This window comes from Gossypium hirsutum, chromosome D02, assembly GCF_007990345.1.
Source record: "Gossypium hirsutum isolate 1008001.06 chromosome D02, Gossypium_hirsutum_v2.1, whole genome shotgun sequence".
Lineage (NCBI taxonomy): Eukaryota > Viridiplantae > Streptophyta > Magnoliopsida > Malvales > Malvaceae > Gossypium > Gossypium hirsutum.
In genome coordinates, this window is record NC_053438.1 from 9,974,401 (window position 1) to 10,001,796 (window position 27,396).

General features: G+C 30.9%; 3 protein-coding genes across 3 annotated transcripts; all 3 read left to right on the forward strand.

Annotated features, from left to right (window-relative positions):
- LOC107910468 (uncharacterized) lies at positions 1-2,867 on the forward strand. Its single transcript, XM_016838307.2, has 3 exons — positions 1-284; positions 986-1,635; positions 2,495-2,867. The coding sequence occupies exons 2-3, from the start codon at positions 1,076-1,078 to the stop codon at positions 2,562-2,564; spliced, it is 630 nt and encodes a 209-aa protein (XP_016693796.1). The 5' UTR covers positions 1-284; positions 986-1,075; the 3' UTR covers positions 2,565-2,867.
- Positions 2,868-5,679: 2,812 nt separating this feature from the next.
- LOC107910467 (light-harvesting complex-like protein OHP2, chloroplastic) lies at positions 5,680-6,640 on the forward strand. Its single transcript, XM_041088411.1, has 2 exons — positions 5,680-6,250; positions 6,451-6,640. The coding sequence occupies exons 1-2, from the start codon at positions 5,850-5,852 to the stop codon at positions 6,563-6,565; spliced, it is 516 nt and encodes a 171-aa protein (XP_040944345.1). The 5' UTR covers positions 5,680-5,849; the 3' UTR covers positions 6,566-6,640.
- Positions 6,641-11,505: 4,865 nt separating this feature from the next.
- Positions 11,506-14,262, forward strand: LOC107912053 (peroxidase 12). The gene is made up of 3 exons (XM_016840125.2): positions 11,506-11,814; positions 11,903-12,097; positions 13,461-14,262. The coding sequence occupies exons 1-3, from the start codon at positions 11,521-11,523 to the stop codon at positions 14,085-14,087; spliced, it is 1,116 nt and encodes a 371-aa protein (XP_016695614.2). The 5' UTR covers positions 11,506-11,520; the 3' UTR covers positions 14,088-14,262.
- The last annotated feature ends 13,134 nt before the right edge of the window (positions 14,263-27,396 follow it).

Below are 27,396 nucleotides of genomic sequence, written 5' to 3' on the forward strand. Positions count from 1 at the left end.
TCGCTATCATGCGCCACGGAAGTCACTGTCCCTATCCTTCACTTTAAATAATTCCAACCAGAAATAAACTCAATTCTTTTTATTCTTCCTTACCCCATAATATTTCTTTTTTCTTTTCTTTTCTTTTTTCCACCCTTTTTATTTATAATTTCTCTCAAATATTCCAATTCCTCGCCGATTAATTCGTACGCAAGTCGGGGTCGAACATGCCGGCGCCGCCGGTTTAGTTTCCTGGGCTTTTTTTGTTTTCTTTCTACTCTCCAGATCCGCTTAATCGCCATCAGGTAAGCTCTCACACGCCTGTTCTTTCATCTGATTTCCTGTTTGTTTCCCCAGAAAATAAAAGGAGAACAAATAAAGCAAGAAAGGAAAAAGGTTTTTATTTTGAACTGGTCACTGTCAACATTTCTCTGTTCCATCTTTTTATTGCTTTCACTTCAATCAAATAGATAGCATTGCTTTGAGCTGGTACTTATTACTTTTAACTGTAAACAGATCTTAAATCATTCTTTTAAATGAATTTAATTTTTATTTTTGACGTTGATGTTGTTAATATTTTCTTTATATTTATTCAATAATGTTACTCTCTTTCTTGATTTGAGTGTAAAAAACAAAATTAATGTTATTGAATTTTATTTAGATTTAATAAATTTATAGATCTTAATTATGTGCGGTTTAATGAGGGGGGGTGACCATGTTGATAATTATTGCAGTTTTGGGGAACTAAGTAGTTATTATGTCTGCAATGAGTTTTAGTTACTTAGGATTTACTCCATTAGTAACTATAAATGGGATTTAAGATTTTTCATTGATGTTAAATTTCTTTATTTGGTGTCAACTGGCGTAGTGGCAAATAATTTGCTCTGCTTCTCGGTTTAGCTGTTCAAACCTGAACAATCCTTTCCCTGATCCATTTTTAATAAATCTTTTTCATTATTTGGTAAGTTTGATAACTTCACTGACTCTGATATATGGCTGGATGAAGGAGTTGGGGGTAGTTTGGTTCAGTTTGTTGTGACTGAAAAGAAAAAAAGAGAAGAAAATGGAGTTGTCTGGGTTCTCCAGATGAGAACTGATGTTATTGACAGTAGAAGGAGGAGGGTTCTTCTCTTCGTCAGCGTCCGGGTATAGCAAGGGCTTTGCCCTTCTTCTGTTGGGTCAGAAGCACGAGGACAAGTCCATGAGAGTTTCGCCGTGGAATCATTACCAGTTGGTAGACCAAGAACCTGATCCTGATCCTGACCTCCAACTGGCTTCCATCAAGAACCGGCTTTCCCGCGGGTGCGCCTCTTTTGTCTGCTTTGGTCGCACTTCCGCCGGGCTTGACACACCGTCGCCTTTGAAAGTTGGCCCTGTTCAACAGCAGGATGTCTTGCCAGGGTCCTTTGCTTCAGATAAGAGTAATGATCAAGCAACTCAGCTTGATGATGGCAATAGCGATGCAAGAAAGGTTGTTTTCAAAAGTAGTTTGAAGAAGCAATCACATACTACTCAAGTTCCTCTTGAGGATGGTAATGACCGTGAGGTATCAGGGGAAAAGGATGGTGATATCCCGAGTCATACAGTACGAAGAAAGGTGCAGTGGACTGATGCTCATGGTAGTGAGCTTGCTGAAATCAGAGAATTCGAACCCAGGTACATGAATTTTCTGCTCTAATTAAAGTTGTATAAGCAATGCAGTACAATTTTCTGACATATTTAATTTCTTCATGCTATTTCTGCCTTAGTTAATGTGCCCCTTGATTCTTTCTTGTTTTCCTAAAGATATATTAAGATGATTTCGCATTATTCAACAGCATCCATAACAAATCTAGACACTCGTGCCACATAGATTGTAAATATATTCTGATTATTCAAAAATGTGTTTCTTTGTTTGGGCAAGTACTGAAGTTTTTCTGCAAGTTATGCTGATTACATTGCTATGGCAACCTTCACACGAACTCAGGATATAAGCCAATATTTCTTTTTGGTTTTGTTATAGCCTACAGAAATGTAGGTAGATGTTACCAGACAACATGCATAGATCTGATCTTAGAGCATTGGCTATCAAGATCTCATACATTAGACGTATCTATATATGTGATCTGTTTGTTGAAATGTGAGAAGTTATGGTGTAAACATGTCTGCATAATTAGCATACATCTTTGGATTTTGTAAGGTGTTTGTGAACTTTCTTTGATACTAATTTGTGCGGTGGCTGTCTTTACAAGAAACTTGCTGCACAAATAGTATGTAATGTCTTAGGTTCACCCTTTCTAATGCTTCTGGTGTATTTTAGCTGAAATTAGGTATTAGGTGCAAATTTCTTGTGCCTACAAATTTTTTTAAGCTCCATGTATTCTGCACATTGATGTCTGATAGGAGGTGATACATATGGCATCTTTGCTAATAGGTTATGAACACAGCAGTGCTTTCATATAGTTTTATCTGTTTGGCCGGTTCAGTCTTTCTTCACTTCCCCGTTGCTGATATTGTACCTTCGTCTTAATGTCAGTGAAACAGGTGGATCAGACGATGAATTCAGTAATGGAAGTGAAAAAACTTGTGCATGTACAATCATGTAGTTGGGCCATTACGTCGGAGTTTGATGATGCCATCCGGTAAAATTGCTTTCTAACAGAGCTTCAATCTTATATGTTGGAAAATGGTCAGTTGATTTGTGGGCAAGGGAAGAAGCAAAGTGTTGTTTTTGTTGATTCTACATGGAAATCAGAATGCAACCATTAGAGAGGAGCTTTCTTTCTGGGCCACCTTTGTTGGATTTTCATATTGTGTCTATATAAATATATATTGAATTTGAGAGTTCAATTTTGCCATCCTGCCCTGGGCTTCACTTTCATTTTCTTATATCATGATTATTATTATTATTCTTGTTGCACGACACTGCTGTCCATTATTTCTGGGTAATTAATGTGTTCTATATATATGTACAATATATATTCAGTTCAATCATGGTTAGTTGAAAAGGGTGGGTTATAAATATTGTGCTGCGCTTGTGACCGCAATGTTGAGTGAAGATCATTGAATAGATTTTCATGAATAATTAAAACATAAGAGTTATTATTCTATTTAGTACCAATGGTTTTTTTAACTGGATTAAATAAAATAATTATAAAACCAATAGTGTGAAAATTTTTATTTCTTTAAGCAAACTTGAAATTTTATTAAATATAATTTAATGTATCAAATATATAATAAATATTAATAAATAAAATAAATAGACAAGCAATAGTAATTTTATTAAGAGTTTTTGATGGTCGATAGAAAATTCCCTACTGACTAAGATTATCTCACCTTTTCCCTTTATTTATTTCTTATTATTCTATTTACTTTTATTACCTTTAATCTTTATATTTAATCTTTTTTAATTAAAAATAATAAAAATATAATCATATGTTTATTACAATTACAAAGAATAGATTCGAATAACAATAAATAGAATTGATAATTCTAAAATACGATTGGACTAATAACCAAACTAGGTCCAAACCTAGACCAAAATAAATATATGCAGGATTCAAGTGTCTTGGGATATAAACTTGAATTAATCATTCAAGTTCCTATATATAATTTACATCGAGTGATATTCGAACTTGAGATATTAAAGTTTTCACAGCCTAAACAAGTGGAGAAATTAAATAATTTAGGAGGAATTTTAAGAGATTTAAGTGGCTCAATTTTCTTTTTCAAATCTCACCTAAACAAATGGTTTTAAAAAAAAGTCATTTTAGTCCTCCATTTAATATTTCGTTTCTTTTAGCCCTTGAATTTGCATTATTTGTCAAATCACCTCAAAATGGATAAAAAATTAACGTTTGTTAACTTTGCTAACGTGGCATCCATGTGACAGTCCACATGTATACCCCACATTAGCAATTAATTAATTTTTTAAAAATTAAAAAAATACATTTAATGATTTTAATAATTATTTTTTAAAATTTTAACTTTTAAAATATAATTAATTACTGACTTGGCATCCACATGGCAATCCATGTGTATGCCATATCAGCAAAGTTAAAAGACATTAACTTTTCTATCAATTTCGGGGGATTTGACAAACAACACAAGTTGAAGAGGTAAAAACTAAATGAAAGGTTAAAATGATTTTTTTTAAAGTTAAAGGGTCAAATAAGTTATTATACCTTTTCAAATTCCTCATTATTTTAATTTTAATACACATGGTCCCACTATAAAATCAAAAAAAAATAAAAAAAAAATCTTTTCACTTTATTTTAATATATATTTTAAAATTTTATTTATTAAAAATATTTATAAAAGTTTACAAATATAATGATCTCCCTATTAAATAATTTCTATATTTTTTGTTTTTAATGTCATTAATTTTATTTTATAATTTGTAAAATTCTTTATCCAAACGACTATAAATTCGAAATACTCACATTTTAAAAATCTCCAAAATTTTAAGATCTTTCACCAATACTATAAGGAAAAATTACACTACCCTTCTTAAGTTTTACTTATTAAATACATTTTAAATAAAAATGATAACTTTATATTTTATTAATTACTTATTATTTTATTTAGTTTTAGTGTCTTCAATTTTTATATTCAACATCTTTTAATTAAAAATAATAAAAATCTAATTATTTATAAAATATTTTAATAATTATTAAATTAAATTATAAATAATATATAATATAAAAAATGAACAGAAGATATTGAGTTTTAGGTTAGTTGGTTGGGTTTCAAAATATTTTTTTAGTTATATTTAAAAAACATCTCGTTTTTATAATTAAGTTTTAAATAATATTAATGCATTATTACATTTATTTCAAATTTCAAATTATTAAACATTTAATTTTTTAGTATGTTTAATAATTTTATTAGTTTTTTAATTAATAAAAGATTCACCAAAAAAGTGTTAAAAAATAGGTAAAGATAGCTATTTAATATTTATCACTTAAATGTTGAAAATATTAAGTTAATTTTATTTAAAGATATATTTGAAATAAATTATTTCTTTTTAAATTTTTTCAAAAAAATGAGATATCCAAATCATTATATTTAAGTTTTATTCAAAACTGTACAAAATAAAATAAAAATATTAATAAGATTAAGCTTAAGAAAAATAATTTTTAAAAATGAGAATTAATTTTCTCACTACTTAATTTTATTAATGTATCAAATAATTTTTTAATACTTATAAAAATAATTTAACATTTAAAATTTTAATTTATCAAATAAAGTTAGAAAACCATAATCATAATTCATCTCCATTTTCCAAATGTTGATTTTCATGGTAAAAGTATAATAAAGGTCTTTGTATTTGGAGTCCGATTTTATTTTATCTCTTCTATTAAAAAATGAGTAAATTAATCTTTATATATTAGATCAAAGAGTAACCTGGTCCTTTTGTTAAAAATTAAATTCATTTCTACTATTAAAAATTGATCATTGTACATCAACATGAGATATATATAGAATGTCACATGTTACTCTGTCAATCACACTAATTTTTAACCGTACAAATGGATTAAATTTTTAACAGAAATAATCAAATTCTTGATTTAGTATCATGTTAGTTTTACCTCATTTTCACTTTGCAGCTGTCAGGTTAGGAAAATAGGAAAAAGAAAACCACAGGAAGCGCGAGTAATGGTAGAAAAGCCAAGTTGGGGGGATGAAATGTTTATCACGCGCTTCAGAATCCAGTGGGCACCATTGGCAACCAACGACCCACTGACCCAAACTGTATAAATTTTGAGCCATCTGTCTGTTGAAACTTGGCCACGCCTTATCCACACACTCCCCCATTTCCAGACACAATCTTAAGAACATTAACAACAAACCCATCACACAGAATTCTCTTGGAAAGAGAAAAAACAGCAATGTCTATGGCATCCTCAATCCCCTATATCAAAATCCCAAACACTTCATCATCATCATCAGCAGCAGCATCTTCTACTTGTTGCAGATTGTGTACCACAGCCAAGCCTTATATTGTGACTATAAGGAGTTCTCAGTCTGAAGGTCCTTTGAGAAGACCTACGGCACCTTCCCCGCCGTCTCCTGTCAAGCTATTTCCTCCTTCACCGCCACCACCAACCACTCCTCCTCCTCAGTCTTCTTCTTCGCCTGCACCTGTGGGAGACCAGAATGTGATCAGTTTGGAGTTTCAGAGGCAAAAGGCAAAGGAACTGCAAGACTACTTTAAGCAGAAGAAGCTTGAGGAATCAAATCAAGGGCCTTTCCTTGGCTTCATTGGAAAGAATGAGATTGGTAATGGAAGGTATTTAACGCAATATCCCCTTCATTCTTTTCTTCTTGTTTAACACGATGTCAATTGATACCACCAAATAGCTCTTTTCAAATACCGGACTAAATTCTACAGGGACCGTAGGCAAATTTTAACCTATTTCTATTAATAACATCCAAGCAAATAACTTGCTATATGATGACTGGTTTTTGGCGGTGTTGGTGTACTTGTAGATGGGCAATGTTCGGTTTTGCTGTCGGGATGCTAACGGAGTACGCGACCGGGTCGAACTTTGTCGATCAAGTAAAGATCATGCTCTCGAATTTCGGGATTATCGATTTGGATTGAAACTCTTTTCCTTGTAACTTCAAATGCTATTTATGTACATTTTTTTTTATGATCCAATGTTGTTTTTTTGGTTAACTTGACCAAGTAGTTTACTGTTTTTTTTGGTTCTTCATCATTGAATTATAACAAGCTATATCCAAAAAGTTCATATTCGGGTCCTTAGGTTGGAGTTAAGTTGGATATAGAAGATGGGATCAGATGGTTAGCTATGTCAAACATTATTCGACAGTAGTTTAATCATGCAAGAATTAACCAAAAAAACAACAGCATATATATAACCTGCACTGCCTTTTGCTTAAAGGTGCTCGGATTAGGTTTGGGATTTAGATTAATTTTTCAAGTTCGAGTTGATTCAGTTCAGGAAATGAGTTTATTTATTTTTACCTAAGTTCAGCCCAATTTAAGAAACATAAATCTGAATCCGAACCAATCCATATTTGATTTTTATTAAATTAGTTTTTATTTAAAAACTAAGTTTTTAAAAAATATAATACACTAAAAAAATATTAAAATAAAACCTTTTTAACACATTAAAACATATTTATATTAAAAAACACTATCATAAACATAATAAATATTTTATTGTATTAAATATAATTTTTAAAATTTTATATTTTGGGTTGGGTTATTTAGTTGGGTAAGTTTCTTTTTTTTTTTAGTTTTGAGTAATGAATTTAATTGTTATTGGACTAGTGGTTTAATATAAATATATATAAATATTATTTAAAATATATAATTAATATAATATTTTTTATAAGATTAATATATTCGGACTAGGTTAGGCCTTCGGGTCAAAAAATCTTGTCTAAGGCCTTATCCATATAAAAAACAAGACTTAAATTTTACCAAGCTTATTTTTGGGTTTCGTATTTTTTCCAATCCCTCCCATATTTTAGAAGAGACTTCAGGCCTGGGCGGGTATCCCAACCCATGAGCAGGTCTACTTTTGCTAGTAAAACAACCTTGCAATTTTGGTCTCTTATGGATTCTACTTAATTATTATAGTTATGTTACTCGGACTTTGATAAAGATGAGTCTCCTCTTATCCAAATGGCAAAACACTCAAAACTTACTCGATAGCATGGATATAAGTTATATATAATTGAAATCATACAAAACTAATTATAACCTTCAATTTTTAAAGTGATAAATATTACAGGTTTAAACATATATAAATTCAATTGTTGAAATAATAACGTGTCAAATTAGAACTCAATCAACATAAATTTAAGTAACTGTAGTTTTAATACACAAATCTTTTGTATATATCTATATTTATATGTATAGTAATATTTAGTTTTTTACTGAGTTACTATCATAGTCAAGTCAGCAACAACTCAATTGAGAAATTACTAAAAAAACCATTTATTTTATAAAGTAAACCTTATTATTATGAATGTGTTTTTGTCTCTTTTTTTATTATATATAAATCAAAAAAAAGTATACATATTGAGATTTGAACTCAATAAATAATTTAACTTTACATTTTCAACCAAACTTTCATTTATTTTTACATAATTTTTAATAAATATATATTTCTTACATAAATTTATGCACCAAGTTTGACAATATGCGAAAGAATAGTGTTTCAACTTTAATCTAATGTGTAATGTGATATATGAATTTTTGGTTTAGTGTGATTTTATACATAAAATTTTAGTTTAATTCAATTTTCAAAAGTCACTAAAAATATTATCGAATTAGTACTATTTTACATTAATATGTTGCATATACAAACATTAATTAAATGTATATATTTATTTCTTTAAATGTGTACAACTAAATCAAAATTAAAGTTTCATATATACATACGAATCACAATTCAAATTAAATTAAAATTTATATAAATTTAATAATAAATAATCGAGTGAGATAAGGCATGCCACCACATATATAACAACTTGCGAGATGTGAACATAGCAAATGTGTTTTTAATTTCATTGAATTAGTCAACAATTTATATCTTTAGAAGTTAACCATAGTTATTTGTAGCATGGTATCTTTTTTTTTTTTATCAATGGTGATCCATTAGTCAAAAGGTGTGATTTTAGTTATATTGAGGCCAAATATATTTTGAGAATTTTAATTTTAATTTAAAATTTATTATTTTTAAATTTTTTGTTTGGGAATTAAAATATTTGAAATTTAAGATTTTGAATTAATCTAAATTTATTGTTTCGATAATTTAAAATTTTGGATTTGGATATTAATTAATTCTAAGTTTTAATATATATATACATATATATATATATTAAAAATTAATTATTTAGGAGAATTTTGAACATTGTTATTTGAACTGGACTGGATGGATCAGTCAAACTAGGAGGCAGCTAGGGTATTGGTCTGGGGAAAGGCATTAGACCGATTGATTGGGCTGTCGAACCGAGTGAATCATTTTTTTTATTTTGTATGAATTTTATAATGATTTATTTAATAGAACCGAGTGGACTGATCGAACTGATTGTACCAATCAAACTGATCGAACCGGTTGAATTGATTTGTATTTAAATAAATGGCCTTGCTTAGGTATAAATTAAAAGTCAAGGGTCTATAAATTAAATTTGTGAAAATTATGGTATGAATGGAATTTTTTAATATTTATGTTGTATTAAATTAAATAGATGAAGCTTCAACAGTATTTACAAAATCGAATTGGACCAGTTGGTCAGATCGATTACACCGGGCATAAGTGGACTTACTTAGGTATAAATTAAAAGTCAAGGGCTTAAAATTAAAATTGTAGAAATTATGGTATAAATGAAAATTTTGAATATTTATATATATTAAATTAAATGCATGAAGTTTTGTTACTATTCTCAAAATTTATATCCGACCGACATGGTCAAACCGATTTGATTGGGAATCGGCTGGGATATTAGTCTGGAATAAGGGGCCCGGTTGGTTGAACCAGTTTTATCTATTTTTAAATATTATTTTTTTATTTTTAATAATTTATTCAATCAAACCGATTAGATCGATCGAATCGGTTGAACCGAAAATTGGTGGTTTGACTGGTTAGTCTACCAGTCAGATTCTAAAAATTTTAAGCTTCTTTGATGATATATTTTAAGTAAAATTAATCATATATTGTTTAAATTTTGAAGGAAATGAGAAAAAAGAGTTTTTTTTAAAATCAATTTTACATTTTAAAATCCAAAATTTAATTCTTATAAAATTTAAATTGAATCGACCTTTTTTATTTATGATCGAAACAAAGAAATTCAAATCTAAATTTTTGACCCAAATCATACTTTCCAAGCAAAACATAAGGAAATTGATATCCGCGTTTGTCATATAAAGATGAGAGTATGAATAGGTATGCCCAGCAATATGTTTGGGGTAATAGACATGGAAACATGTCTGCTTAAACCTAATAGTTCAGCTTGAGTGAAAATGTGTCGACTCAACATCCCATATCACTTAAAAATAGCATATCATATTTGTTATTACACATTTCTGCAGGGATGATAAAATCTAAATTACTCAATAGATTTCGAATCAATTCGTTTTGAATGAAGTGAATTTTTTTTAAAAGTAGATATGAGACAGGGTGGGTGAATCTTTTTTTCTTTTAGATAGTGGGCCGTATGGAACGCTTATGATAATTGCTTGTACTGCCCCACCCCGCCCCACTCTATTATATGAAATTACCAACTTATCCTTATATTTATATAACTATTAAAGGGTAAAATGTAATTAATTATTATAGAAAATTCATATATTTTATACTTAAATATTTACTTAACTTTAAAAAAATTGAAAATATTAAAAAGATGTAGCAAAAATTAAATTGAAGTGAAGCAGAGTGGGGATAGTGATTTTCAAGATTATATATCTATAGTGGAGCAGTGCAAGTGGTGGATTAGAAAATGCTATGGAGTGGTGGTGTATTTAGCAATATCTGCTCTTGTCCCACTCAATTGTGGCATGCTTTGCGTAGCCATTATAATTAGTGTGTTCCACTTAATTGAGTGTAATTACACTTATCAATTTTTAGAAAGATAGTGAGAATTGAATTAATTAGGAGGGCAATTACAAATAATTACATTAAAATTCAATTAATGTATGACTTTCCAAACATGATTGTATGTAATTAAAATTATAAAATAACAATAATTTTCATTTTAGGACATAATTATTATTTTTAAATATGATTGTATGTTATTTTATTAATCTTGTTTAAATAATTTACAAAACGACAACTTCCTACCTACTAAATATAACTAAACTACATATTATTAATTATTAATTATTTATACTTGGTCAAGGACTAATTGATGAGAACAAAGAGTATATGTTTAATGTTAAAGAATAACTTAACAAATATAGAATGTTAGAGTAATTAGATAAAATTACATTTATGTTTATTTTATTAGTAATTGTATTGTCTAATACTTTCCCACACTAACATATTATAGACAATGATTTGATTTTGGATTTTGTTATTTGTTTAGAATTTTTTTCTCAAGTATTATTCACAATTTTTATAATAATTAATATTTTATTTTGAAATTAAAATTTTGTAATTGCATAACTACAATTTATACTATCAGATAATTATTATGTAATTATATTTTATCACTTAAACACATTAATGGGGGTTCAGAATTTCTTATAATTACAAGAATACGTCTAGTAATTACAGTTTCATCCAATTACTATATAATGTCCAAACACACTATTAATTTAATGCTACATCATTCAATTAAATCCTTTTCATAAAATTAATATTTTTTCAACTATTATAAAAATAATTATTTTGCTATGTTGCCAACGAATAACATTATCCCAACATTGTTGGAAGAGTCACTATGAAGCCCAAAGACAGTAAATTCGATATGAAAAATATAAAATAAATGAATAAATAAAATGAAATAGCTTAAAAAAAAGGGGAAGGCTAATATTAATTAAATCTTAATGAATGACTTGAAAATGGCTATAAATAAGACTAGGCCATGCAGCGTCAAGGACGCAAAAGAAACACCAAGAATCTATCCATGGCTAAAGTTACTAACTTTTTCGTTGCTCTCCTTTTGATCTCTTCTCTTTTACTTGCTCCTTACTTATCCATCTCCGAGGCCGCCGACAACTCGGTTCCGATCGTGAGTGGCCTCTCCTGGACTTTCTACAAAACTTCATGTACAAAGCTCGAATCCATTATTAGAACTCAGCTGAAGAAGGTGTTCGACAACGACATTGGCCAAGCTGCTGGCTTGCTCCGCCTTCATTTCCATGATTGCTTTGTCCAGGTACGTTATAAAACCATGTAAACATCCGAAACATCGATTGAAACATGGATGCGTCGTTTTGATTCGTTTTGTCATTGATGTTTACTAGGGATGCGACGGATCTGTGTTGCTGGACGGATCGGCGAGCGGGCCAGGTGAGCAACAGGCTCCGCCGAACCTGAGCTTGAGGGCCAAGGCTTTCGAGATCATCAATGACCTGCGCAACCGTGTCGAGAAAGCATGTGGAAGAGTGGTCTCTTGTTCTGATATCGTCGCGCTTGCTGCTCGTGACTCCGTTTACTTGGTATCATCAATCACTATTACTTTTTATGTCATTTTCATTCAGTCGAATTTTTTTATTATTTAATGAACAAAAACACAAAAATCAATCTAAAAAACTATAAAAAATTTTAACGAATTTTTGTTGAATACATGCTTGGATTTAATATTTAAAATAGTTAGTATACGATATTATTTTCTAATGATCCTCTAGCCTTCTAATTTAAGATTTTGGTTCTTTTTTATCAATGAAAAACAATGGGTCACATCTAAATTTGTGGTATAACTTAAACTACAAATATAAATGTCAATTGAGTTTCAACTCGATTGGCATGGATATTGTTACTAATGTAGGAGGATATGTGTTCAAGTACGTTGAAACGTATTATTCTCTTATTTATGGATTGAGGAAGAGCTACGGATAATTCTAGGCATTGTCTCCAAAGAAGCAGATATGATCAGAACCTATAAAAGATTATTAAAAAATATATATAATTTAATAAAAAGTTAAAAAGTAATATTTTCAAACAAAATTAATTTATTTATTTAGACTTAAATAAAGTGATGATTAAAACTCTTATTAAATATTAGTTCGATTCGAGTTTAAACCATGTAATCCTACCCTTACATATAAGAAAACAATGTTGATTAATTTAGCCTACTTGTTGGAGGGGTAGTTGGAAATTAAAACGCGGTGTGTGGGTGAGTGGCATACGCCTCAGCTAACTTTTTTTTTCTCACAATGGGGCCATAAGGTCTTAAATCGTACCAAATGTGCATTAATGGTCAATTTCTTGGTGTCATAAAGCCTAAATTTATTAAAGCCTAGGTGAAAGCAGTTGTACATGGGGACCTTTCATTCATAGTATAATATAGTATATGAATTTTGAGAAAAATATTATACTTAAATAAGTTTTTCAATAGGATGAGAATAATTTTTTATATTATTAAATTAATATTAGAATAATATTTTATTTTTATCAATAAATTTTAAATATTAAAAATATATTTTATGATCATTGAAATTATAAATTCATACAGCTTCTAAGACTACTCATAACCTCTATTAATATTCTGCATTGACAATAATATTTATACTAATTAAATTAAGATTTGATCGACAATTACCGAATCATGTTTTAACTATCTTTTATATTATATTATACCTGAATTTGTTAGATGTATGTTTGATTAAGTTAATAAGGTAATTTACTGTCGCCAATAGATATTTCATCAAAGTTGGAAGCATGTGTCATATGAAATTTCCCTGAAGCTCACCAACTCCTGTAATATTTAATTTTTTATTCTTTTTAAAAGGTCAAGCTATTATGTCATCGTCATGGAGCTTGAAATTTTGACTTAAAATCCCCCCCATTTTGGTTTCACAGTCAGGTGGACCAGACTATGGCATACCATTGGGAAGAAGAGATGGACTGACTTTCGCCACCGTAAACGCCACATTGCAGAACCTACCACCGCCCTTCGCCAACGCCACCACCATCCTTTCCATGCTCGCCACCAAAAACTTCGACCCCACCGACGTTGTTGCTCTCTCCGGCGGCCACACCGTCGGCATCAGCCATTGCACATCTTTCACCACCAGGCTCTACCCTACCCAAGACCCTACCATGGACAAAACCTTTGCCAACAATCTCAAGGTAATATGTCCCACGGTAAATTCAACCAACACGACGGTGATGGACATAAGGAGCCCCAACAAATTCGATAATAAGTATTACGTGGACCTGATGAACCGTCAAGGGCTGTTTACCTCGGATCAAGACTTGTACACTGATAGCAGGACGAGGGGGATTGTTACTAGCTTTGCCATTAATGAGACGCTCTTCTTCGAGAAGTTTGTGGTGTCGATGATAAAGATGGGACAGCTGAGTGTGTTGACTGGTAACAATGGCGAAATTCGTGCTAATTGCTCGGTGAGGAATGCTGATAATAAGTCGTACTTTGCGTCTGTGGTGGAAGAGCTACCGGTGGAGGAAGCTTGGTCTGACCTTTAAACACTTAATAAGCTATTCAAGCATGTAACATGTTAACTATGTGACTGTTTAGCATTTAATGTATGACAGTGGGGCGACTGAGGTTTGTATTTTACTGTGTATGGGAGATTATGTTCTACAGTTTTTACTCGTTTTCGTTTCGGGTTTTATTGAAAAAAATTGCAGACTTTTACTCCTTTCTCTCTTTATATATAAGGTAAAAATGGTGCCGTTCACAAAATAATAAGATAGTGACGCTTGACGTATTACATTTATTTTATGTTAACGTATATGATTAGTTTTTAATAATAAAAATAGATAAAATTTTTAATAAGAAAACCAACTTGTTCTTTAATTTAACGAACAAAAATTAATTTTCCTATTTTTTTATTAGAGGGTGTTGGAAGGAAGGTGAAAGAGAAATAGCTTTTAGGAAATAAATTAGCTCACTTTGTATTAAACTTTGTCTTCTTTCATTCTCTCTTACCTTGCTTCATCACATACAACTATTTTTATAGTAGTTGTAAGTGACTATTAGTTTCAACACATTCATGTATCATAGTTAAGTACATGCATGACTACCAGATACATCTACTTTAATACATTCATTAAATATAAGTACATGCAACAAGTTATGAGCAAGTATATTCTAGAATGTTACAAATTATATCCAACACTTCCCCTTAATTTGAATTTTCTTCCACGCATTTTTTGAAAATCTTCAACCTTAAGAGGTTTTATAAAAATATCTGCCACTTGATCTTGAGTCTTCACAAACTTAAGCTACACTTCCTTCTCGGCAATATTCTTCATGATAAACTGATATCTTGTGTCTATATGTTTGCTTTGATTATGGAACACAGGATTTTTCGCGAGTGCTTGTGCAGACTTGTTATCAATGCAAATTTTGGTTGCTCCTTCTTGTGGAAAGTGAAGTTCTTTCAACAATCCTCTAAGCTAGATAACATGAAAAGTACAAGAAGTTGCTGCCACATATTCAACTTCACAAGTTGAAAGAGTAACAATAGGTTGTTTCTTAGAACTCCGAGAGATGCAACAATCTCCCAAGAAAAACACAAATCCTCTACAGCTTTTTCTATCATCAATGTCAACGAAAAAATCACTATCACAAAATCCCATGAGTTGAAAGTCATGATAAGATGAGTAGAATAACCCAAATTCAATTGTACCTTTTAGGTAACGAAGAATCGTTTTAGCAGCCTTCATGTGAGCTGACGTAGGAGCTTCCATGTAGTGACTCACTACACCAACTGCTAATAGGATATTAAGCCTTATACATGTCAAGTATCTTAAACTTCCCACAAGACTTTTGAAAAGAATTGAATCTTCTTTTGTTCCATCATCAAACTTTGACAGCTTTACTCCATACTCCATTAGAGTTTCAATAGGATTGCAATCAAGCATTTTGAATTTTTTCAACACTTGTTTTGCATAACCTTCTTGCAAGAAAAATATGCTGTCATCCGTTTGTTTCATTTCTAGGCCCAAATAATAAGACATGAGCCTCACATCAGTCATCTAAAAATCAAGGGACATGTGCTTCTTGAATTCTTCAATTAAATTCATATTATCTTCTGTAAAGATAAAATCATCCACATAAAGCAAACTATCAAGATATCTCTACCATCATTTATCTTGACATAGAGTGCATGTTCATGAAGACACTTAACAAATCCATTGTCTCAAAAATACTTGTCAATGAGACTATCCACGCACGAGGTTCTTGTTTTAACCTATATAGTGCCTTTTTCAACCTTAGGCATTTATCTTCTTGTCATTGGACATTGTATCCCATGAGTTGCTCAATGTAAACTTCCTCTTCCAAGAAACCATTAAGAAATGCAGATGTCACATCAAGTTGATGTATTTTCCACTTCATTTGAGTCGCCAAGGAAATAAGCAAATGAATTGTTTCAAACCAGGAACGGGTGCAAAGACTTCATCATAATCAATCCCATGCTTTTGCTTGTAGCCTTTAACAACAAGCCTTGCTTTGTACCTCACCACTTCTCCACTTGCATTCTTCTTTTTCTTGAAAATCCTCTTGACCTCGATAGCTTCATGGCCTTTTGGAATTTCAAATAACTCCCAAGTGTTGTTTTTCTCAATAGATTTTATTTCTTCATACATGGCTAGTCTCCATCTTTCGTCCTTCACGACATCATCGAAGTTAAGTGGCTCACTATCTACAAATAGACAACAAGTTATAAATAACTTCAGTATCATCATACAAGTCATAGATACTTCTCATTTTTCAAGGTCTTTCACTTGAGCTTTCTTCGGAAGTTGCTTCATGGATTGGAGCAGGTAAAGATGGAGGAGTCATCGATGCCACAGTTTCTTGTTCTTCCTCAAAATAAAGAAAAAATCATAAGCTTGTTCTTCTTGTGCCTCCTCCAAATTGCTTGTTCATCGAACTCAACATCTTGGCTTATGCTAATCATTCCATTGCTTGGGTCGTACAACTTGTAGCCTTTAGAGTTTGACTCATAGCCAATGAAAACTTATTTTGAACTTCTATCATTAAGCTCTAATCTATCTTGGTCAGATACATGCGTATATGCAATGCTACCAAACATCCATACATGTCTAACACTTGGCTTTCTTCCACTCCATGCTTCTTGAGGTGTTAGACCATTTACGTTCTTTTTTGGCAAGTGGTTGGACAAGTAAATTGCACAAGAAACAACTTCGGCCTAAAATTCCTTAGGCATATTTTTTGCCTTCAACATACATCTAGCCATGTTAATAATAGTTCTATTTTTTCTTTTTGCTACACCATTTTGTTGTGGTTATCTATACACCATTAAAGGATGATGAATTTCATGTAGTTTGCAAAAATCATTGAATTCATTAGAATTGAATTTGCCTCCTCTATCGGACCTTAAAGATTTTGTCTCATAGCCACTCTCCTTTTCAACAAGAGCTTTGCAATTTTTAAATGCAACAAAGGCTTCGGATTTTTGCTTCAAGAAGTAAACCCAAGTCTTTCTACTATAATTATCAATAAAAAACAAAAAAAATACTTTTACCAAATGATGGAAGATTGATTGGTCCACACACATCGGTATGAATAAGTTGAAGAGGCTCGGTTGCTCTTGATGTTACTTCTTTCGAAAAGCTTGATCTTGCATGCTTGGTTAGGAGACATGCCTCACACAATTTATTAGGATGGCTAATGGTTGGAATTCCTTTAACCATCTTCTTTTTTCCGAGAACTTTGAGATCTCCAAAAATCAAGTGGCCAAATCTCATGTGCCAACACCATGCTTTATCATTCACACTAGCCTTCAAGAACTTTGCTTCAATTGTCTTGAGGTTCAACATAAACATTCTATTCTTCGACATGGATACTTTAACAACCAAGTTGGCATATTGATCTCTTAGCCAAAGGAAATAATCTTTCATGTGAATTTCATAACCCATTTCAAGGAGTTGTCCTAAACTTAAAATATTGCCTTTTAACTTAGGAACACAGTACATGTAACACTCTTTACCCGTGTCCGACGCCGGAACAGGATACGAGGCATTATCGGTCTTAAACACAAGTAACTATACAAAACTGGGCCATAAAATTTCATTCAATTTAAAACTATCTATGCACATGCATATTGCCCCTTATAAGGGCCTATAGGGCCCTAAACATACATTGGAAGTGGTTCGGGACTAAACCAAAAACTTTGGAACACTAAAAAAATTTTCATGTTTTAGAGGGTCACACACTCATGTGCTAGGTCGTGTCCTCCACATGGCTGAGACACACGGCCGTTTCTCTTCTCGCGTGGCTGAGAAATTGGTTATTTTTCCCAACCATTTGTTACCCTCATTTGCACATGCTTAAACATAATTTCAAAGGTACATTTCATGGCATAAATAAGCTACCAAAATATCAACAATTCAGCTTTAGATTTGTCAGTTAAAACCAATATACTTAGTCACACTTAATCACATTCAATATGCATCATCAACAACTCTTATACGTGCATAATTATATCTAATTAATATACCTTACCATTAAGCAAAACTTAGCCATTGGACATCAAGACTTCTAGCATATACAACCATTAGGAATTTAGGCCATACCCACAACTCATCATGTATCATGCAAACACAACTCACATCACAAGACATTGGTATATAAGTAATATATATATATATAGGCTTGCAACCAATTAGCCAATATAAGCCAAGTTACATGGCTACACATAAATCAAACCTTTAACCATTACAAATCAAAACATTTGGCCAAAACATAATAACTTATACACAAAAATGACTGAGTCCCTATACATGCCATAAACTTAAAATGCTTGAATACATTGATACTGATCAATAGCTTGATAGTGTGATAGAATCTCCGACGATCTCTAACTTGAGCTAGTATCTGTGACACTATAGGAAAAAGAAAGAAAGGGGGGTAAGCTATATAGCTTAGTAAGTTGGTATGTAAATAATAAGAAATTTGTTAACATGCTTTTACCAATCCTCACAACATGTTCTCAAGATAATACAATTATAATTGCGCATAGTTCCACTATTTACTCATATTCATATCAAGTTGTCTACTCGATTCATAGTCACTAAATTATTTATATCTTGTGCTATGAAACTCCAAATTAAGATTTGCTTGATTTTTCCGAAACTAGACTAACATATGTTCTTACCATAAAATTTTCAGAATTTTTGGTTAAGCCAATAAGTACAGTTAATTCTTCAAAGTCGTCCCTATTCTGCTGTCTGACATTTTTGACCATTCTTCACTAAAAATTAATTATCTCTTAATACGGGACTCATATGATGTTCTTGTTTGTTTCTCTTGAAAATAGACTCATTAAGATTTAATTTCATGTCTTATTCAACCTCTAATGCAATTCCTAGAATTTTTGGTGATTTTTCAAAGTTATACAACTGCTGTTGTCCAAAACTATTTTATTGCAAATTTTACTCTTTCATGATTTCCTTATTTTCATTTGCATTTCTTTACTTTTCATATATGACACAAAATTCATAAACATATCATTCAACCATGGTCACAAATTAGTGCATATAACCAAATCTTTTTTTGAATTAATCACTTGATAAGTCATTTCATAAGAAATTGTATAATTTAACCTTACCATTCTTTCATGAGCACTAGCATATTTTCACTTAAATACTTACCATTTCAACCAATAGCTTGGAATTTGCTTAAGCATCAAGCAACAACACTGGTTAGCGTACTTGCACATATTGCTTATAAATTCAACATTGATAAACTTACTTTCTCAACATGTCACATTTGAGTTTATTACTCATCTCAACATACATAATTTCTTTGTCAAATACAATATAATCAATAAATACACTTCTTTCAGATCAAAATCAATAATAATCTATAAATCTTTCAATTCAATCACATAAGTCTCTTACCATTTCTTACTGAATCGAAGAACGGCTTACGAATATGAGTACATCATTCTTTTTGTGCCATAGTCCAACTATGGTCTTACACATGCATTGCCATGGCCCTGCCATGGTCTTACATTTGTAGTACCATAACCCAGTTATGGTCTTATCATCAGAATGTCATAGCCCAGCTATGGTCTTACATATAAACACTGTCATGGTCCAACCATGGTCTTACGTTCATAGTGCCATAACTTAGTTATGGTCTTATCCGTCAATTCATCCTTTGGCATAGAATGATTGTACTCAATCCCGCGTTCAATCTAAACTGAGTATTAAATTCAATAATATATTTTTAATAATAATTCAACTCCAACAATAGAACACATATATATAATATCCATCACCAAATAACATTCACTTTAATCAAAATTATACAGAATATAGTTCATACGAACTTACCTCGGTAGCATAATCGGTGAAAAGGACTTATTCATCATATTCTTTGTTTTCCCCCGTTCTAAGTCCGAATCTCGTCTTCCTTGATCTAGATGGGCCATAGAAGCTTGGCCGAATGTTTGCTCATCCATGGCTGCCCATTTTCTTTATAAACGGTTGAAGAAGAAAGAAAAAAAGATGATAGCTTTTAAATTTTGTCTTGTTATACCTTTATTAACTTAATTACCAAATTGCCCTTTTCTTTTCAAACTAATTTCAAAAATACCAAAAAATATCTTCCACTAACTTATTAATGAGCTAATTATCACAAAAGGACTTCCACTAAAAATTCTATAGCTATTTAATACCTATAACTTCTAAAACTCAAGTTTTGCACTTATTACTATTTAGTCATTTTGACTAAATTGAGTGCCCAAACGTCAAAATTTTCGTACGAAATTTTTACAGAATAATTCTGTAAAATTTTAGACCATGAAAATATAATAAAAATAAAATTTTCTTCATCGAATTTGTTGTCCCGAAACTATTGTTTCGACTAGACCCAAAATCGGGCTGTTATAGTACACATCGGTAATAAGGCTATGACCACCATCCTTTAGAGAAATTAGAATGATACATTTCCCTTGAATTTAGACTTTTGAAGAGTCTCCAAATGAAACATTGCCTCTAACCATCTCATCAAGCTTCACAATGGCCTCTTCGCATCCGTACATGTGATTGCTTGCTCTATTGTCAAGATACCATATGCTTGCATCATTACTTTCTTCATTCTTGACTATTAGAAATAAAGTTGGCTCTTCCACTTCTTGTTGATCTTTATTGAGATTGATCTTCTCTTCATTTTTGTTAGAATCATTTTGGCATTCCCAAGAAAAATGGCCAAATTTATGACAATTGTAACATTCAAAACTAGACTTGTTATACCTTATTCCATTTGATCTTTGATAATTATCTCTTCCTTTTCCCCTTGCTCTTCCACAATTTCTAGTTGATGGGATCCAATTATCATTGTTGCTATTTTCACGATCATCTTTTCCACGTCCTCATTGGTTATAACCTCGTCCTCACCCGTGTCCATGGCCTTGGCCTCTTTGGTTCTTTTCTTCTCGGCAATCTGTCAAAGATACCTTGGTTTTGAGAGCTTATTCTAACGACTCATCTTGTCTCCTCTTGAATTTGTCTTCTTGTGCTTGTAACTCACCCATTACTTGTTCAATAGTAATAGAGTTTAAATCTTTTGACTCAATGACACAAACCATATAATCAAACTTTGAAACCAAAGAACGAAAGATCTTTTCAATAACGGGAACATTTTCTAAAGTATCTCCATATCTCTTCATTTGATTAAAAATAGCCAACACCCTAGAATAATAGTCCAAAATTGACTCGGATTCCTTCATCCGCTTTGAAACTTAAATTAATAAAACAAGGTTAAGAGATACTTAATAATGTTACAATGGCTCATGGTTGGTGAATCACAAGCTTAATCTCATGCATTTTCCTCATCAATCCCTAGTTCTTTGAGAACAAGTGCAAGTTGCAAGAAATTTAAAAAAAACTATTTTTTTATTATAAACTAATATAGTTCTTAAAAACCGAAAAGGAAAATGCAAGGAAATTAAAAGACAAGTCTAAGCCAAGAAAAACTATTCCAAAACTACTCAAAATATAACAACCCAAAATTTTTTGATATAAAAAATGTTTGATTTTGGTGTCGGAATTGGTAATTCGAAATGTTCCAGGGAGTTAAATTGAAATGCTTCAGGGAACGAGTATCGGGTCGATTTTATGATTCATAATTAGTGGGTGATAATTAATAATTGTTCATAAATTAGTAATAATTAGATAGTTAGAATTTTTAAGATATGGACTATTTTGTAAGAGAATCAAAATTGTTGGGGCAAATGTCTAAATATATATAATTAGGAAGAGGTGACGTTCTTATTAGGTGATTGGCCCAAGGGTATAAGAGCAAATAGACCATTTGAAAAAGACCAAATAAGGGAACGGTTGAGTTAGTTCCATTTTCATTATAGTTGCACATTTTGTCTCAAATTTCTACAAGCAATTTGTCAATCATTCTTGATGAAATTCAATTGAGTTCAGCAAAGTAAAAATATTTCTAACTCTTTCGCCATTTTTGTTGGATTTTGGGTAGAGACTGAATTGGAATTTTGCTAATTTCTTGATGTTTTGATCTAGTTAGATTTTAATGCTTATGAGTTTATATTATCATAGGATAAGAAATAAACTTTTGTAAAGATTTTGTGAATTTTGAGGTAGAGTAAGAATTTAAAAAAGAGAAGAATGTTGAGTGATCTTAAGTTTCTTGAGGGGTTGTATATTTTTGAGCTAGATCATTAGATTTTGGTTTAGGAGGGCTTATATTAGAGTTTAGATGGATGGTTTTAAGAAGCGAAATTGGGTTTTCGTCTCACTCGAAAATATTAAATTGTTCAAAAAAATAAAAATATAGGGACTAGTTTTAAGAAAAGAAAAACATTGAAAAACTATGTTAAAAGAAATGGAGAAAAGAGGAAACACGGGGAGAAGTAGAAGAGAATGGGAAATAAAGAAAAAAAATGGAAAGTTAAAAGCACATAAAAGAAAAAATAAATAAATTGTCCAAAATGGAAAAAAATATGGGGACTAATTGTATAAATTAACCTAAAATTTTTATTTGAAATGATGATTTAGCGTGTCATGTTAGCTTATAGTTACATTGTTAACAGCTTAGAGTAAGTTTGGATGGGCGGTGCGTTTACATACGATTAGTGTAAAAACAGCAATGGCAATGAGATTAGATATTGTAATGATACTATAGCGTGAGATAAAAAGTAAGCTAAACGCACCGTACCGCACCCCACCACCCATCGAAACCCACCCTTAGTATCTAAAATGTTATAACGCGATAATGTAAGTGACTAAAACGTAAAGTTTAAAACATAAGTAACTAAAACATATATAACCTGAAATAAACAAAAGTGATTATTTTTATAATTTACCTTTTAATGTTTTTCTAATAAAGATGGTGAAACCTAAAAAGCCTAGTGGAAGGAGAAAGTAGCAGAAGCATACTTGGTTTCGGTTTCTACTCTTAAGATTTTCAATTTTACTTAATATGTTAATTTAAGTCAATTTGCTTAGGATATTATGTTTATTTAGATAAATATTTTGCTTGAGGATTTGACTTTGGTTATAAATTAATTGGGTCCAATATTTAATGTTGAAAGTTTGAATTACTATTCTTGTGATACTTGATGTTTATGTTTTTGGGTGATTCTAACATATCATTGAGATGGTTATTAAGATATGTTTTAAAGAGTAAATAACTTTATTAAATAATTTAAAATGTGTTCGAGTATAATTAGTATGCCATAAGATATTGATGGGTTAGTTTGATGTGTGTGGGAGTGTTGATGTTTGGAGAGAAATTTTTGTTATAATTTGAACAATCTTGATGTGTTTAATTGGAACACGTAATAAAGTATTGTTACAATGCACAAATTTTGGGTATTTGGGATTATCCGTGTATCCATTTTACATTTCTTTGTTTGATTAATACGGATTTTATTTTAAATGAGAATGAATTGAATATTGAAGATTATGTGTAATGTGAGAATATATGCCTAAATTATGTTTTATATATGGAAGTGCATTAAATTGCATGTAATGATTGGGTATTAGAAGTACTTAGTAATGCCTGATTTGGTACCATGCTTAAATTTCGGGTTCGTATTATTTTTTAGTATGCACTTTTTCGAAACCCTTTTTAACTGAAAAATTAGCTCCACGATATTTGCAAAGTTATGGGGGACTTCTTATTTTTGAAAGATTGGGGTTTATTAAGAAAACGAGAGTTATCATCGATGTTTTTTGTTTGGTGTGACCAGTCACTTATAATGAAAAATTAAAAATTATTAAAAAGCATAAAAATTATAAATTTTATTTAATAATAAAAATTCTAATAATATTTTATAAATTTTGGAAATTTTTAAAAAAATGTAATTAATGGCAGCAAAGTTAACAATCATTACTTGTTTTATCTATTTCGGGGTGTGTTGACAAAAAGCGCTAGTTTAAGAGTTAAAAGAGGCAAAAAAAGCGAATGGCTAAAATGGCTTTTTCTTTTTTTGTGAAGTTTGGAGGTCAAATAAGTTATTATGCCTTTATACAGTGTCTACTTCTACTCATAACCCCTCTCAACCCTTAATTTAGAGAAAGAACTACTTAAGCGCGCTCAAACACACATCCTCTTAATGGTTGCAATAATAATGGTGTCAACTGGGCTTAGTTGCTTGGCATGTAGTCGGTATCTAGTTCATCGCTTTATGTATTAACACTATAGCTTTCAATTTAAATAGTTTCAATTTTAACCAATTTGTAGTTAATAGTCAAGGTAGTGTAATTAATACTTGGGTTGATATTATTAATCGAGCTAACCTTGGTATGGAAGTTATGCATGAACATAATGCTCATAACTTCCCTCTAGACCCAGTTGCTATTGAAGCTCCATCTACAAATGGATAATACTTCAATTTCAATGTATACTAGTTTTTGAAAATAAAGGAGTAATAACCACTTTCTTGTTCTAACAAGAGTGTCAATAAACTCAATCGGCATATAGTCATAACATATCTAGGGACAAAGCCAAAGTCGACAATAAAATTGTTCGTGGATTGAGTTGTGCTAAGGGTTGATTCTAAAAAAATTTCAAGCCTAGGTCTAAGCTCAACCGGTTTGTCCAAATAACTAATTTTAATTTTTTTAATCAATAAAATGGGTCAAGCCAAACTCGATCGAGATTGAAAAATTTAAGTAAAAGCACAAACAAAAACTAATGGAACAAATTGAGTTGAGCAAGCTACTCAAGTTATGTACACCTCTAGCAAGCAGGGGCTATGACCTCTTGATTAAATCTTCTGGCCTCTAAAAATTATAAAATTAATTTAAGTATTTTAGTTCCTTTGTTAAAAAAAAAACTTACATTTTCCATCGTTTCAAAAATTAATAATTTAATTTAATTCTTTTAACACAACTTTTTTTTTAGATTTTAATTCCCTAAAATTTTATAATTTGATCCTGGTTCAAACTTCTTTTTTCAATATATCATTGTATTATTTCATATTCACAAAATATTTTTTTTTTAAATTCCATAACTACATAATCATTTGATTTTATGTGGGAGTTTTAAAGATGTGCCCCACCAATATTATATTGTATATAAATGAAATCAATAGTATATTCTATATACCAAAAGCATGCGAAGGCAATCTATAGTAGTGGCAAAATTATGGCTTCTTATCATGCAAGGTGGCCACTTGCCTTATTCATATTACTGTGCTTCAGCTTTTTCATCCAAAATGAGAAGATTTGATTTTGCTTACTTTCTGCATGGAATCTTTCTTGACATTATTTTTATCAAAATTAAAATCCAAGAAAAAGAGAGAGAGAGAGAGACAATCTTGGAAAAGAATAGATTTTCTTATATGGCTTTATTAGGGTTTTGTTGGCCACCGGTTTTATTCTTTTATTGTTTTTTGCGACAATTTCCGGCGAAGTATAAACTAAAAAGCATGTTCCCTAAGAAATATATACTGCTAAGATATTCTTAATTTCTTGTTTTTAGTTTTTTCTATAAAATATTCTTCATGTTTCTTTCAAATAATATATATGATACCACTAAATGGACATCTCATATTCAATCCGATCATCATGTCCGAGTTACGGGACGTCACATTCGTTAGCAAAGCAACTACGATCTTATTTACAATTCAATTCATCAATTAGTACAAGTTATTAAGTTCAATACATCAACATGTTATATAATCATATTTGGGATTTAAACGAGCTTACGAAAGCTCTTTCGATAACCCGAGACCGATTGAGGACTAAAATGTAAAATTTTTCAAAACTATCGGGCTAGCGTCGCAACATCAAAGGCAGAAGCTCAGAGTCCAGACTTCGATAGAGAGGTGTCGCTACTCCGAAAATAGGAGGTTAACGCCGCGACTTCAATAGTATATATATGTAGACTATTATTTAAAACTTTGCTTGTGTTAATGTCACTCTCAACCGAATTCTAATTTAGTTATGAAATTATTAAAAAGTTAATATTTTTATAAAACAAAAAATGTAATTTTGAGGGTATTGTTGTCTTTTTACATATAATTTTAAAAAATATATGCACATAATGAGATTCGAACTTAAGACCTCAAAAACTTTCTTCTATCAACTTTACTATTTCAGCCAAAACCACATTTAACTTTCATATCAATTTTTTATAAATTTATTATATAATTTTTTCACCCGCATAATAGACATGCCATAATCTAAAATATCTTATATACAACAATTATCAACAGTTGTGGGATTATATATTAAGAGGTAAAGCTAGGAATTTATATAGGGATTGAGATAAAATTCTTGATTTTTAAGAGTTAAAAAATTGTGTTAAAAAAACTTAAATTAAATTATTAATTTTTGAGAAGTTAAAAATGATAATTTTCATTCGCTTAATTTTTTTTATTTTAATATTTGAAAGGAATAAATAAAACCTAAGCTAAAGCCACTTCCTACCCTTCACTTTGCCCTTATATATAATGATCAAATATATAAATTTCTATGATCAAATAATTTCTTGATTTTTCCAAATATATAAATGTTTGGACCATAACAAGCAATTTACTTGCAAATTAATGTAGAAAGTATATAATAGCAAATGAGAAAATAAGGCATCACAATTAGCGATATGAATAGTGTCACCATAAAAGCTTGTTAGAGAAAGTGCAACATTTGCAAAGAAATTAATAGTCACCAAAATATATATATATATTTCACTTCACTGTTGTGGTGATTTTCTTTTATATTTACATTGATCTCGAGTCTTGACACGAGTAAATTATTACTAGCTCAAAAGCTGAGATTAATGATGATTTTTTTTATATTAATTAAAAGAGAAGGGAAAATAACAAGTCTCAAGCTTCTTTACATCAAAATGTAATTATTGGCTGATCAAAAGTGGATGATTAAGGAAACTAGCTGGTAGCTAATCATTTCCCTTACCACATCAATGTAATAATTTAACTTTGATGTCTCTTTGCATAATTACAAGTAAGTTGTTGTGCTCTTTCCCCTGGTGAAGTTGGTGAGGTTTGGAAAGTTGTCGAAAAATATTGAGTCAGGAATTGGGATTGGGACATAGAATTTGTGTTTGGTATCTGAGCCACTGTTCAAAGGCATTAATTGAGATGATGAAAGGACCAGACGAGCAGAATGTTTCGACGGAGACCCATGGTGGTAGAGGTAAGGAAAATAGCAGATCAAGAGATATGTTGTCGGCTTTGGATGGTTGAGTAGGCAACCTTGAGGAATCCATGGGTGAAGTGAAGGAAACACTTGAGGTAGTTGAGGGACGCACTGATGAGTTGGACCTGATGAAAGAGCGGCTCAAGAAATATGTGGC